This window comes from Diorhabda sublineata, chromosome 1 (genome assembly GCF_026230105.1).
Source record: "Diorhabda sublineata isolate icDioSubl1.1 chromosome 1, icDioSubl1.1, whole genome shotgun sequence".
Classification (NCBI taxonomy): domain Eukaryota; kingdom Metazoa; phylum Arthropoda; class Insecta; order Coleoptera; family Chrysomelidae; genus Diorhabda; species Diorhabda sublineata.
Window position 1 is genome coordinate 27,238,073 of NC_079474.1, and position 15,535 is coordinate 27,253,607.

At 31.4% G+C, this 15,535-nt stretch overlaps 1 protein-coding gene across 1 annotated transcript in view; it reads left to right on the forward strand.

Annotated features, from left to right (window-relative positions):
• The window catches only part of LOC130445422 (chaoptin), a 360,273-nt gene that overhangs the window by 314,220 nt on the left and 30,518 nt on the right, over positions 1 to 15,535 (forward strand). The window contains exons 4-5 of the mRNA XM_056781032.1: positions 12,354 to 15,078; positions 15,190 to 15,491. Of these exons, the coding sequence (XP_056637010.1) occupies positions 12,354 to 15,078; positions 15,190 to 15,491 (3,027 nt within the window). The remainder of the gene's footprint in view (positions 1 to 12,353; positions 15,079 to 15,189; positions 15,492 to 15,535) is intronic.

A 15,535-nucleotide genomic window follows, 5' to 3' on the forward strand; every position in this document is an offset into this window, starting at 1 on the left:
CTTAAGACCGTTGCCGTCACCATCATCGTCATCTTTATGCGACCTGTAACCGATGCCATCCTCATCGACGTCATCTACCTTCCAGTTGAAACCAAATAACTCCACTGGACCGGCAATTCTTACTAGTCTACAGAATGCAACAAATTGTGTTTTCAATATTAATATTTATAATAATTAGTAGTTTTTAGTTATATTTTTGTAGTTTTGTATAAATTTTGTATATTATTATGTTTGTTGGAATAAAATAATTTTAGAAAAATGGGTTGGTATACTTTTTTGTATATACGGTCGTAGAAAAAATAATGTTCCTAACTCATGCGTAAAGTGTCTTTCCCGCACTTGACCGCTTGTTAGGAAAATAACTATTTCCTAACAAGTGCGGAAAGTGATACTTTCCCGCACGCGACTGCAGTTGTCCCTAACGACGCGGAGCGGAGTTCGGGCAAGCAGTCAAGTGCGGAAAGACACTTTACGCATTAGTTAGGAACATTATTTTTTCTACGACAGTATATACAACGACCCATTTTTCAAAAATTATTTTATTCCAACAAACATAATAATATACAAAACTTTAACTAAAAACTACTAATTATTATAAATCTTAATATTGAAAACACAATTTGTTGCATTCTGTAGACTAGTAAGAATTGCCGGTCCAATGGAGTTATTTGGTTTAATGTCGTTTAATTTAGAAGATTGTACTTATTCGGTCACTTCCCAGACGTTTCGAACAACTTTGACGTTTTAGTAACAATTACACGCCTGGGTTGTCATAGCAACTGCTATCAAACCCGGGTGGTTTGATAGCAGTTGCTATGACACTCCTTTGAAGAATGTACAAGGTTATTATAAGGAATAAAAAATATCTTCATTATTTTATATTTTCAAAAAATTAAAAATGCTACAAAAATTTTATTAAATGATTAAATTTTATTTGAGGGACTATTTCGTAAATATTTATTTACCTGTAGTAACAATAGTTATAACCACCGAAGTAAAAAACTATCTAATAAGGTCAAAATATGCATAATTTTACTTTCCCGCACTAGTGCGGGAAAGTGACACTTTCAAAGCTAAAATGCGTGCGGGAAAGTGGGTTAAAACGCACGGTCGTAGAAAAATAACTATTTTGTAATTTTTGAAAGATAGATAAAAATTTAAAAAAAAAAGGCAATTTTCGACTAATTTCAGTCTTGATCAAAATATGATATTCACAATGACAATTTGCTTATTTATATTAATCAAGTAATAACCTACATCATGAATATCAAAATAAACATAAAATCAAAATAGAAACTTACTTTTTCCTTAGTCTTTTATCTAAAAAATAAGTAGCTCTCAACAATTAAATTATTTGTAGTTGTTTTAGAATTTACAAAATAGAGCTACAAATTTTACTTGTTCACGATTCTCCGAAAAGGAGTTTAACTGTACATGATTTATGTAATATTAAAAACAAGTCAAATCCTATAGCTACAATAAATACGTTATAAATTTCTCCAAGATTCAATCCAATGGGAAAAATGGTGTGACAAATAATCTTGATTTTCATTATACAATGATATTCAAATTAATTTTTCAAGACGTTCATCATTTGTCGACTACCAGATTGAATGTAAGCAGAATTTCGGGATAAAAGAAAGGAAGTAATTACGACCGGCGTTTTCAAGGTTTTCTTTATAATTAAGGGTTATTCTTAAGACTACTGTAATTAAAACAACAACATTGAAATTTCTTGAAGTATAATGGTAAAGAAAAAGCATGTTCAAGTTGTGTTATATTCAAAGCTTATTGTTATCACAAATTTCTTGAAAAGAAATCCAACACCAATAAAAATATTTCTAAAGTACAGTTTCTACAACAAATATGGATATTATGGTTGATCCAAATGGATAGATTTTCATGGAACTCATCTAATAAAGTTATTTCACGAGTTATATTTTAGTTATTTCCTACCGATACAAGGAAAAACAAACTTTTTCAAGCTGTTTTCCACTAAATTGCTTTTGGTCTTTCTATGCTTTTTCTATGTAAAGGAAATGCTAATAATACTGTATATTTGATAATTTTCTGCAGTGATATAATATTCTTCTATAGTATGATAGAGAAGTGTACACTATAATATGCCCAACGGACATGAAGGATCTAATTTTATTCAAACTACATACTTGGTGTCTAAAATAAATCGACGGGTCCCAAATTATTACGGTTTCATGTTTATCAACCAATACGACATTCATTAATTAATCAAATGGTCATAATACGTAAGAATCGATCAATATTAATATTTTTGCCACTATTATAATTGCCTTCAAGTTTTTACTAGATACACCACTACACATTAGATGATTGTACCTGAAAGGATTTTTGGTGTCTTGCAAAGGAAGGAAATGTAATCATTTTTTTAATAGTTTTGAACCCACGAAAGATATACATATGGATTAATATTGAACTCGATGATATCTATCTTATCACATCCCCTCTTATTTATCTCTCTTCTCAATTAGTTATTCGTAATAGCAAAAATTGAACCATAATAAAAAAATCATTGATTTTTGACATAGGCACACATGAAGGTAGCAGAAAGAACAAAAGCAACTTATTTATTATTTCAATCATTGTGACTTTTTTGGTTCTATATTTATGTTGAATAAAAAATATTAGATGTTTACATTCCTTTTAAAGTGTTGATATATCTTCATACTTATGTCATTCATCAATTACGATTGTCGCCAACTATTTTTGACCTCTCATAAGGGAAGGGGATGAAAAAATGTAACCTAACCCAACCTAACCTAACGACGTATTTTCAGCTACTGATGTTTTGTGTCTATGTTTAGATTTTTTATGACACAAAAACTTCTTGTATGGAAATCATAGAAAAAATATTGACGGTGCTGGATGAAGGAATCAGAGTTTTTTGTGTCATAAAATATCTAAATATTAGCGCAAAATATCAGTAACTGAAAATACGTGGATAGGATAGGAAAAATCTTTTCTCATCTCTTTTCTTCAGAACAGGCCAAAATGGTACAATCATCTAGTGTGTTGGAGTATCTGGTATAAATTTAAATTTAAAGCCATGTTGAATAATGGTAATAACTTCTGCGTGACAAATAATATTTAATTACGGTGAACAGTATTTTTTATAACCTTTTAATAAATACGTATACATAACATAACGAAAACTACAGATACCGTTTTTTTCTTTAAAGTTTTATAGGTGTCATTTACTAACAAACTATCTTTAAACATCAGTTTAATCCGAATCAATTTTTTTCGAAACATTTTTACAATATTATAAAGGGGTTTTGAAGAATTATTGAAGGTTATTTGCACTTTATATATGATGAACTCGACGATGATTATGAAGAAAGTATCAACATTGTCGACGCGCCAAAAAACAAAAGGTTATTTTTTCTAGAGCGAATCTTAAAATTATTCCATATTTTTCGAATTTGTTGTTGTGGTTCTATCGAAAATATGACAGTTTTTGTTATTTTTAATATCAAATTCCCTTATAACACTGTATTTATTCACAAGGCTTACTGAAAGCACTACTCCATAAAAATTGCAAGATTTTTTTATTATTTGTTAATTTTTGTTCATAAAACTATCTTAAACAATACAAATCTAACCATATTTTAAACTTTGTCCTGAATAGCATGGAAGTGTAGCGACTATATTGGACAATTATTACTGCCTCTCTATATCGACAAACCCACATAAAACATGTTTTTTTGCATGTGATGGCGTGAGGATATTAATGTATGAAACATATAAAGCTAATAACAATAAATGGACAATTTGAATAAGAACTATGACATCTATAATACTAACCATTCACATAAGTGTTGGAAAGAGGTGGTGCTACCTTTTTTATTATCTGAAGGTTGTGTGTTGTTCGAGAAAGCAGGTATACTTTTTTGGAAATATCTATATCGTCTAATCTTCGAATTGCCATTTTCACAGATAGCGTTCAAGACACTTGATTCTATAAAGATCAACTATAAGTTTTTGTACGTGTGTTTTCCAAACACTAATAAAGTGGAAATGCCCTCTATTAGATAGGAACCATACTGCGATGTTGTACGGAAATGTATTGGGTCAGGTCCTGTAGCTCTTACACCCTTGTGATATATCATATTACTACTCTTGCTGAGGATACATTTATAACAGAAATAGGAACAAATATTAAAGAAGCAAATAGTAGGATCTAAAAATAATAGTCAAAGAAATAAATATCTGGACTATAAAATGGAAAATCAAACTAAATGATATCAATTAGACCAACAGACTATGTCATCTTATACCAATAGATAATAATACCTTATTCAAATATAACAAAATATCTTGATATAAAGCTGAAAAGCTTATGTTGAAAAGTCAAGACGAAAGCTTGTAATCATATGAGAAAATGTATCGGTACACACGAAGAAAATCCATCTTTACATATTAACCTTCTGCTATACAAACAAATATTGAAACCAGTATGAAAACATGGTACACAATCATAGAGGTACACCCAAACTCAAATATAATACAACGATTCGAAAATAAAGTATTAAGGAACATTGCAGATGTCCCCTGTTATATTTGTAATAGTAATTTTCAATGAAAACATAAACATGAAAACTATTGAACAAGGTAGTATTAATTTAGCCAGTAGTAAAGTGAAAATATTCAAATCAGAGCACAGAGCATTTTTAAACGTTAAGTAAGTGTAACCTCATCAGCTAGAAACTAAGGAACCATGTAGTGGATACCTTCGTATCATAAATCGTATCAATTAAGGATAAAATTAAATTGCTGATTTGTGTATTGTGACCATATTGTAATATAATAATATGCTCAATGGTGTATTTTATTTGAAGAAAATGGATACATCTTATAAATTGTCTAATCTTCTAATTCTAAAGGCACTGTATCATATATAGATATCAACCCCAGGATGGTATGTGTATATAGTATAAATACTAGTAAAGTAACAGTGGCATGAGTATCGAGGCCTAAGAATCATAAGCTTAATAAAAAGGCAGACTAAACGACCAAACTAGCTGTGGAGTTAATTTTTATTAGACTGGAATCATTCTGCGGTGTTACAAAATCGATAACACCACATTATGGTGAAGGAATTTAGCAGATAAAAGGAAAGCGGAAGAGTTTATATTAGATCAATCGATAAAATTCACGGTAAACCTGATGAGTAAAGACAAGACAACGATTAAAACTGTAGCGCATCGTAACTCAAATAATTAGGAAATAGATAGGAAGTTTTTGGGATCATCTACAGGGGTTAAGATGGGCCAAGATACTAGGAATAGGAATAACGTCTATCTTCATTCATTCGAAGAGATGAAAAAACACTACACCTGGAGATGTATGGAATAGTCATTACGACGGTTCCAAAATCATGCAGTTTTTGGTACTACGCATAGGAAAACTACACATAAGATTCAGTCTCTAAATTGAGAGAATTTATCAGAATATTGATGCGTAACTATACGATGTAGATTTAGAGAACCATAATTGACAATCTACCTTTATAAAAACTACCTATTCTACAAATCTATATTTTCCAACTATGAAAATAGTTTTAAATCTATATTTGAAACTCGTTTTGATTATTGGATAAATTATATCATTGGAAAATGAACATTTGTACATGCTGATCATTCAATTCATGTAGATAGAACTATATTGAAGAAATTTTTCAGACAAATGATGGATTATATTATCACTTCACTTTCTGATTCAAGGTCTGGTTCATTTCCATTTTAAACTCTGTCTAGAAGATCTCGACAACAGTTGTTAACTATCATTTTCTTTTGTTCTTTAGAAATTGTTGAAACAAAAATTCAAGACTCTTTGTCAAGTGAATGATAATAATCATTCCAATAACTAATACAAATTGTAACTTACTGCTGGTTAAAGTTTTCTCTAATACCTAATATTCATCCTCGTTATTATTCCGACTACATATCACCCATTTGAATATATCCAAATAACTATTGTATGGGAGTTTAACAATATTCCGAATTTGTTGGAAGTCTCTTTTTTATTGAAATTTATTCACGGAACAAACCGTTGACAAAGCAATGGTGGTGGAATATAAACTAACGAAGAGGGGTCTACTTCACGATTTGGCAAAATCAATTTAATACTCATTTAGGGTAGTCACAATCGAGTTGAGCTTACTTTATCGAATACTCCAAAACTTGAGTACATGAATTTATGAATTAGATTAAAAGAGATAATGGGAGATCTTTTTTCAATTTCCATATTCACTTTAAAGTGTTAAAATGTATGTTCATATATTTTTGATATATTTTGTTTGGGACAAAATCTGGAAATATGGATGTCTCCAAAAAAATAAAAACTTCTCATACAACCCGTCGTTCGACATTTGACATTTTGAATTTTCAATTCTACACCACTATCTGAAGGGGATGTTTGACAAAAACTTTTACCTGTACAATCTAAAGATAGCAAAAATAAAATTTTCTATCGATTTTTTAACAAAAGGTACTATTTTTTTTACTCGATAAAATTAATGATTTGAGGGATGTATATTTTTAGATCGTTGTACATGCCAAGGAAACCGTTCCCCATAAAAAGACATTCTGAAGAAAATGATAATAAATTGTAATTATTTAATAAAATTACTTATTGAATAGCAATCAAACTAATTAAACTGCATACTACCGAACATCGGGTTACTTACATAAGGAAATAATTGAAGCTTATAAAAAATTTAGTTGGTTAACCTATAACTTCAAACCAAATAAAAACAAAAAAAAAATATAATAAATGTTAGAAGTGGGTATCTTGCACTTCTACACTCTACAATGTTTCTGTCACCTCGGTGGAACGTATTGTTGGTGAAAGTGATAGAAAATTCCACGGTGAACGATTTTAATAGCCCTGAAAAACTCTCAACAAACCTTCTATTTTCAAAGGATCCTTTGATGAATTTGAGGAAGAAATAATTCGAAGAAAGCTGGGATGAATTTCACTGGCAAAATAGATTCGTTTAGAAGATTGGTTGAAAGAATGTTATTTAAACGGTAAAAAACTAAAGATAACAGGAAAGTTTTAATAGAGAAACAAGACATAAAATCAACATAGAATTGAATATTTGAGAAAATACAGATAAAGGTGACGGCCAGTTATTTGAAATCACTAAACCCACATTTACAATTCCCATACGGCACCAAAACCATGGGACGATGGCAAAAATAAATGCTCAAAAGCTTCTGTGACTGAAGATCTAAGACTTGTTGTCTTACATGCTGGAGGTGAATCAGGTTTCATACCTGAAGCTCTTACAATTTTGATATTAATAATAAAAATCAGAGACTATCACGACGATCAATGTGGTTAAGGGGAAAAATAATTACCAATGATCCAAAAAAACTGCGTATTGGTTTTAGATCATGCCTTTTATCACAATGCACTGCAAGAGCCCATTCCAAGATTTTCATAGAAAAAAGATGGAATGCAGATATGGCGTACTGAAAGAATTTTTTTTTATAATTTAAAAATGACTAAAGCTGAACTACATACAATTATAAAAATACGCAATGACATTTAAAATAGATAAATTTTATTGCAGAACACGACATTTTAATGTTACGTTTACAACCTTATAATCCCGAGCTAAGGAAGATAGAAAAAATATGGGTGTAGGTGAAGAACGAAATGTGTGAAAATTTTCAGAAAAAATATTTTTGTTTTAATGCGACAAAAGTTGGAAGCGAATACTTTGAAACAGAACATATTATGGACCTCGTGGCGAATTTAATAATAAACTTGAGAGAGGATAGTGAATTTTCAGATAACGAAGCCTACGTCGATGACGATTTAGGTTGCAAGCCCTGTTATTTTTAACATTAATTTCAACTTAATCATATATTGTATCAGTGTTAAATGACAATTGTATGATTTAATTAATTATTACTGATATCTTTTTCCTGAAAACAACAAACTTATTTGAGTATATAATGTATGTCACAAGGAAGTCTAGGTCATTCGGTTAGTCCCATAAAAAAATACTTATATTGGCCAAAGAATTTAATTTCAGCTTAAATTTTGATTACCAATGCTAATTATGAATTGTAGATTCAATTTACATTTTTTCACTAATTTTTGTTAAAGATAAAGTGTAATATCAATTTATTACTGCTGTTAAGCTTTAATGTTTTTTTGAGAAATAAATTAATCAATTTTTTTAATAATATCTTTAAATAAAAATATGATATAATTTTCAATCCAATAAAGGTTCAAATACTGAGCAGAATATTTGTCATGGCAAAATACAATAACCAAATGTAGATCAATGGTTCTTCAGTATTTCCAATTTAATCAAATGCCTAAACAAGCAGTAATGGTAACTCACTAATAATCCATTATTCTGCTTGAAGGGATTTAATCGACTGGAGAGGATTGAAACAAATATTAAATTATCGGGGAGTACGATATTCCACATAATGTTTCCAAAGGTTATTACAAGCGTTCTGTTAGGATAAAGATTATCTCACAAAATATTAGCATTTGGAGCAGGTAATCAAGTATCAAATCAATTTATCATTCAACGAATAAAGAAAGTTTTAAAATAAATTTTTTTTGATACATGTGCTATCATTTGTACGTTGACATTTGGTAACGTGACTTTAAGATTTGTTCAGACGGTCGGTAGTAATTCAATCAATTTTTTATTAAATTATAAATATAAATATTAAACAGCTCTTTTTGGGACAGTGGTATTAGATGCAAAATTAGCTAAGGTCTATTAAAGTTGTTGTGATCATAGCTACTTTCACATTCAAGATTTTCTCACTTAATATGCCACATCATTATTTTCTCCTTATTCCCATGAACCGGCCAGTAGTGAGCACTTGTGAAATCAAAACTTTTGTTTAAGCACGCACTTGAAACTCACGTATTTTAGAAAGATAGAGGAGTTTAATCGAAAAATTTGCAGGGTTACAGCTTTCCTCGCTTATATTCCACAGCAAAGAAAAGAATCGCAATTTATGAATGCAAGATATTATCAAGTTGTGGCTCAACTTATCTACTTGTATCACTTAATTGATTGAGAAGTTTGTTCCAATTCAGTTTGAGAGTGCTCAGTTTTAGAATTTAAATCGACCTAATTCATGCCTGATATTGATCTCATTAAAGAGTAAATCGATAACTAGTCTTATTTAAGGAGTGATTAATTGTCCTATTCGGAATAAAAATATGTCCAATACTGTTTATATCGTCGAAAACTATCCAGTTCTCGTTAATAGGTGATCAACGGTTTTCCTGTAACCCTTGAATGGCTAAGAATATAAATAACACAGCTAGAGTTAATTATTTCAATTGCCTCAGCGAACCTTTTTGGGGTCTTAACTCAACAACGTGGTATACATAATATACCCGCGGTACTCCCATGCATATAGATACGAAACAGTCGCAACCCAGCTCGGCAGAGGAATCAAATCCCGTATCAGGATTTTCCAAAACCAATCTAATATATAAAAATCACAACAAGCTTTCCTTTCTATCTCTTCTTCTTCTTATTTTTTCCTTAGTATAGTAACTATATTTTCATGTTTCCTTAGAATAATGTATCAGTTCTTTCTTTTCTCTTTTATTCCAATATATCCACTGGGCTTTAGAAAAAGTATGTTTTTTCTAGGTAAAATAAAAACAACTCAATTCTGCAAGAATAATTGCAAGTTGATAGGATTAGTATTAAGAAACTCACAAAGTTTAGAAGTCAGGATATAGTTCATATCGCTCGAGATACGATACCACGTCATCAGAGCCGATTGTGTAGGATGGGTTGCTACTTGTTTGTGACTATTTTGACTAGAAAGAGTTAATTTATTGAACAAAATGAAGCAGTGTTTGTTCGTGGTCCCTCACACTGACAGAATCAAATAGATTCCCTCGCAATGAGTAGTTTTTATTTCAACGTATTTGATAGAAATACTTATATGTGAAACTGCTCTTTTCATTGGCGAACATAATAGATTGAATCTATTTGTAGTATTCTCAGTTTGCACTACTTTAGATCGAGAGAAGTCCCTTCTCACTTTCATTTTTATTTTTATTTTTACGTAGGCTTCCGAATACAAAGTGCCTTGAGCGATTACCAATTTGCCAAATTTTTGGTTACTATTTCTATTAAAGAAAAAAAAATAAACTTAAAATAAATTACTGGAATACAAGTAACAGTACTATACATAAAATGATAAGACCTAAGTAACTATATACTAAATCTAAACAGAGAGAATTTCTCAACAACAAGTTTCTCAATTTCCAGAATATATCTAATTTTCCATTCTCCCTAGTCAGCATTCTGTTTATTCGAAACTACTAATAAAGAACTCATACTTATGCTAAAATGAACGCTTTTTCGACGTGTCTTTCAAATTATTGTGATTTCAAGATATTTTCCAGAATATTGAGCTCCTTTATGGTATTTACCATCTTGAAAATCGATATTGGGGACAAACCGGTATGAATAATTCGATTCGTGTTTTCCCTGAATACTTCAATGCTTCTGAGCTATCTAACTGAGAACTACTGTGAAATTTGTAGATAATCCCATTTGATTGCCGGATATTTTTATCGTATTTTCACTACTTCTGAAAATTAACTAGTGAAAACCCATTTATAACAAACAATACGAGGTTTGTTACTAAAGTTTTGAGATAGACAAATAAGAACAAATATTTATAATTGATTATAGCTTTATGGTTTTTCAAAATATTCTCCCTCAAGATAATTGTACTTTTGCCTGCTTTTGAAGAAATTGTCGAAGCATTTTTTCCATTCCATAAACCGCATCTTCGGGTATAGGAAAACGTTGACCTCACAATTTATTTTTGATTTGCGGGAATAAGAAGAAATAATTGGGTACCAAACAGATGACCCATCAATTCGATGTTTTAACTGTTCAATAACATTTTTGTTTGAACTGATGTAAAAGAGCTGACGTTCTAACATCTCGAGAGAGAAGCGAAAACGCTACAGTCATTGGATGTTTTAACGCCGAAGGAATATTCTTGCCTCCAGTGTTAATTATGAATGGGGTCAACAAAATAAATTCACTTTTTCCTATCCATTCATAACTTTCGAACATTTCTTCGCTATTTCAGACATTGCTGAAGAAATTATTGCAAATGATACTAATGAAGATATATCGAGTGTGAACAACGGTCTTTCTGGAAAACGGACAAAAAACAATGGGAAAGATTTCTTTCATATTCCACCATATATTCTGAAAAGGCACTTTCATTGATCAAAGACGACCAATGGAGAGTTACTAGTATACTTACTGGACACTTTCGCCAACTTTACAGAGTCACCTGACTGAAAAACGGTCTGTGGTACACAATAGATCAGTAGGTCAAAGTGTTAACGAGGTGAAAATACAACCTTATGCTTTATCTCATCTAATCTAATCTAATGTATTGATATAATTTTGATATAAGAATTTTCAATATAAACTTGCTTTTATAAATTAAGATTTCTGTTCATATTTACTCATTGCTAACGGTGAAAAATGCAAAGTTCCTTAGATTCTTAAGTGTCGTGGGACTTAATGTCGCATATAATAATTGAAATTTCTTTCCCATGATCTTAGGAAATTGGTGACAACGGTAACTCGCGGATAATTGATCGATAGATAGTTGATCAGTCATCGACCGGCGAGACTGGAAGATCAAATTAAATTTATAAAAAAACATTATTGAAGGAATTGAAAATATGAACTTTAAATAAGATTTAATCGTACTTCATTTGTTATATTCGATTGCCATCTGGTAACCCTATTGTAAATAAATGTGGCGATGGAAAAAAGGGTTTGATTTTAGAAGGGTAAAAATTGAGAGTAATATGAATTATTTTATTCGTAACAAAATAAAAATAAAAAATCTTGCCAAGAAATTAAAGTTTATAGTTAACAAACGAGAAATAAAAGAAAAATAGATGTTGGTCGATTATCAGACCTACCCAAAATGCACGCAAAATTTCATGAGAATCGGTCGAGCCGTTTCCGTTGAGTTTAATAATAAACACCGCGACACGCGAATTTTATATATTATATAAACACTCGCATTTCCTTCACAATTTACTCATGTTATATTATATTTTCCAATGAATTGTCATAGCCAACATAAGTACGTTTAATGAAAGATCAATTTATATTTTAATTATTCCGGTTGATTGGTGAAGTAATCAATTTTTGATCAGTATAAAACTGTAATCAAGTGCTTGTGTTATAAACATGGAATAATTATTTCCTCAACCAACAGCGAAGTCGCTAAATTGGATTAATTCGAAAATTACTTTTCCAGGTATCCGAATACGCTTTCGCAGGACTCGAGGACACCCTATCTGAATTAGACATGGCTGAAAACAAACTGAAGAGTTTTCCAATTAAATCTTTGAGACGACTAGAAAGATTGCGACATTTACGTCTAGCCTGGAATGAAATTAATGCCATTCAAGATGATTCCTACTCAAGACTCGGTTCCCTCCTTTACTTAGATCTCAGCTTTAATAATTTCGAAAAACTAGAAGATTATTCGTTCAGAATTTTTCCAGGAATACGCACTTTATCGTTATATTATAACGTTATAGAAACTGTACATCAAGACTCATTTTCAACGCTAACGGATCTACAATCGTTGGATTTAAGTCACAACAAAATAGTTTATTTAGATCAGTCATGTTTTCAAAATAATAAAAAATTACGATCAGTGGACTTAAGTCATAATCACGTTCATTATATAAGCGGTGTTTTCGCTTATCTACCAGAGCTCAAGGAACTGTTTCTCTCAGAAAACAACATATTGGAGATACCAGCAGATGCTTTCACAGATTCATCAAACTTATCCGTTATTTATTTACAACAGAATGCAATACGAAGAATTGATCCCGAATCATTAGTTACATTAGTTAACCTATCGCAATTACATTTAAGCTCGAATTTCATTCAACACGTACCCAACAACTTACTCCAACATAACGTCAACTTAACATCTCTCAGTTTAGACAGTAATTGGTTAACACGTTTAGAACCAGGAACATTTGATAAAACCATAAATCTGAGAGAAATTAGGCTCCATAATAATAAAATTCAATCAATTCTCCGAGGAGTATTTGATCCACTCCCCTCGTTACTAGAACTACACTTACAAAACAATGAAATATCTTCGATAGATTGGGGTGCTTTTCGTACTTTGCAAAGTCTCCAGCATGTAAATTTACAAGGTAACGTGATAGTGGATCTCGGGGATGTATTTATGCATGAGTCTCCGTCCCTTGTATCGATTCAATTAGATTCAAATAATATTTTATCATTGCACAACGATACTTTGAGAGGACAGTCTAGTGTGCAGATCATGTGGTTAGGTCATAACAGACTTAAGAAAATAAGCAAATCACTTTTTAAAGACCTACTTATGATTCAAAGAGTGTATCTCACCAATAACAGCATTTCGTACATAGAAGAGAGATCATTTGAACCCATGCAAGCTTTGAAGTTCTTAGAGCTCAGTATGAATCAGTTGACTCAAATAACACAAACGACATTTTGTGAATTATTCGAATTAGAAGAGCTTCATCTCTCCAAAAATATGTTGAGGAGTATAGAACCTCAATCTTTCACCAATCTGAAGAAACTGAGGATACTGGATCTTTCATGTAACCCTCTTATTGTTTTACACGATAATATTTTTCAAGAAGGCTTACCAATAAGGAATTTGAATCTCTACAATTGTTCCATACAAAGAATCGATTTGGGCGCGTTTAGAGGTCTGAATAATTTAAATGAACTGAATCTAGCTCTTAACGAACTGACCTCTAAAGATTTGAGTGCGTTGGATATTCCGGGTTTGCGAGTACTAAAGCTAACCAACAATGATTTTAGTACTTTGCACGGGTTCTCCTTGAACGGTTTACCATCCTTACAGACTCTTTATTTAGATCGATGTAAGATTTCGAGAGTGCCAGATGAACTTTTTTCTAACAACAAGAACTTACTACATATTGATTTGAATTATAATCATATAATGGATTTAGGGTACAAAGTGTTTTTAAATTTGAACGTACTAAAAGAGTTAAAATTGTCTAGTAACATATTTAGTGATATACCTTATACGGCCCTTTTGAACATATCTACGATGGAAGTGTTAACATTAGCATATAATCATTTAACCACTATAGAGATATCTCGACTAAATGGTTTGCCTAATTTGCGAGAACTTGATTTGAAAAGTAACTTCATAACATCATTATCGGGATTTGCATCGGCTAACTTAACTCAACTGTTTTCCTTGGACCTGAGTAACAACTCTCTGGTGGGATTACCAGCTAACTTTTTCCATCACTCTCCTTTACTAGGACGAATTGATATATCTTGTAATAGATTTAAGCAAATCCCGAGTTCGGCGTTGTCAGGAACTACGCTACCAGGATTGAATTGGTTGAATCTAACGGAGAATCCCTTAATAAGAATTCATGACATAACATCAACAAATCGTTATCCTTCTTTAGAAGAAATACATATAAGTTCAACTAATCTCAGTATTATAACAAGCAAAGATTTTGAATCTTTTCCGGCACTACTTCACATCTTCTTGGGACAAAACAGGATTTCAAGAATTTCTCCAGGAGCTTTTGGAAATTTACCGAATCTATTAACTCTTGATTTGGGTGTGAATGAATTGGAATTGTTACCTCAAGAAAGGTTACAAGGTTTGAATCATTTGAGAATCCTCAATCTAACCCATAATCGTTTGAAAGAACTGGAAGAATTTCCAGCGAATTTGAAGTCACTCCAAATTCTGGACATATCTTTCAATCATTTGGGAAGGATAAGCAAAAGTACTTTCCAACATCTAGAAAATTTATCGGAATTATATCTCTTCGGTAACTGGATATCGCTTGTTTCTAGTGATGCTTTCAAACCTTTAAAGAAGTTAAGAACCCTCGATTTGAGCCGAAATTATTTGGAGAATATTCCTTTGAATGCGTTTCGTCCTTTAGAAACTCAAATTAGAAGTCTTAGAACAGAAGGTAGGTTATTTTTTTTAAATTCCAACTTGCTATATTGAATTTTTATTTTGAAAATGGAAAGAATCCAATGAATGAGGTAATTTTTGTACAATGTATTTTGTATTGTTCCAGAAAATCCTTTATCATGTAGTTGCGACTCACAAGAACTTTGGGAATGGTTACACGACCACCAAAAGTTAGTTGAGCACACGGATACTCTTCAATTACGTTGCGAACATCCTCCAGAGCTCCGAGGGAGGATATTTCTTGAGCTCGATCCGGAGCAATTCTGCGATCAGCCTATGGTAGTGAAACTAGGAATTCAAGATATTCAACCATTCTCCGTACTAGTATCTTGGCAAAGTAGAAATCATTCCGGATTAAGTGGATACCAAGTAGCATATTACGCAATTGATAGATTAGAGGATTTAGAGGTGAGTAAATAGAATTTGCCCCGAATAAGAATCCTTCCCTCAGC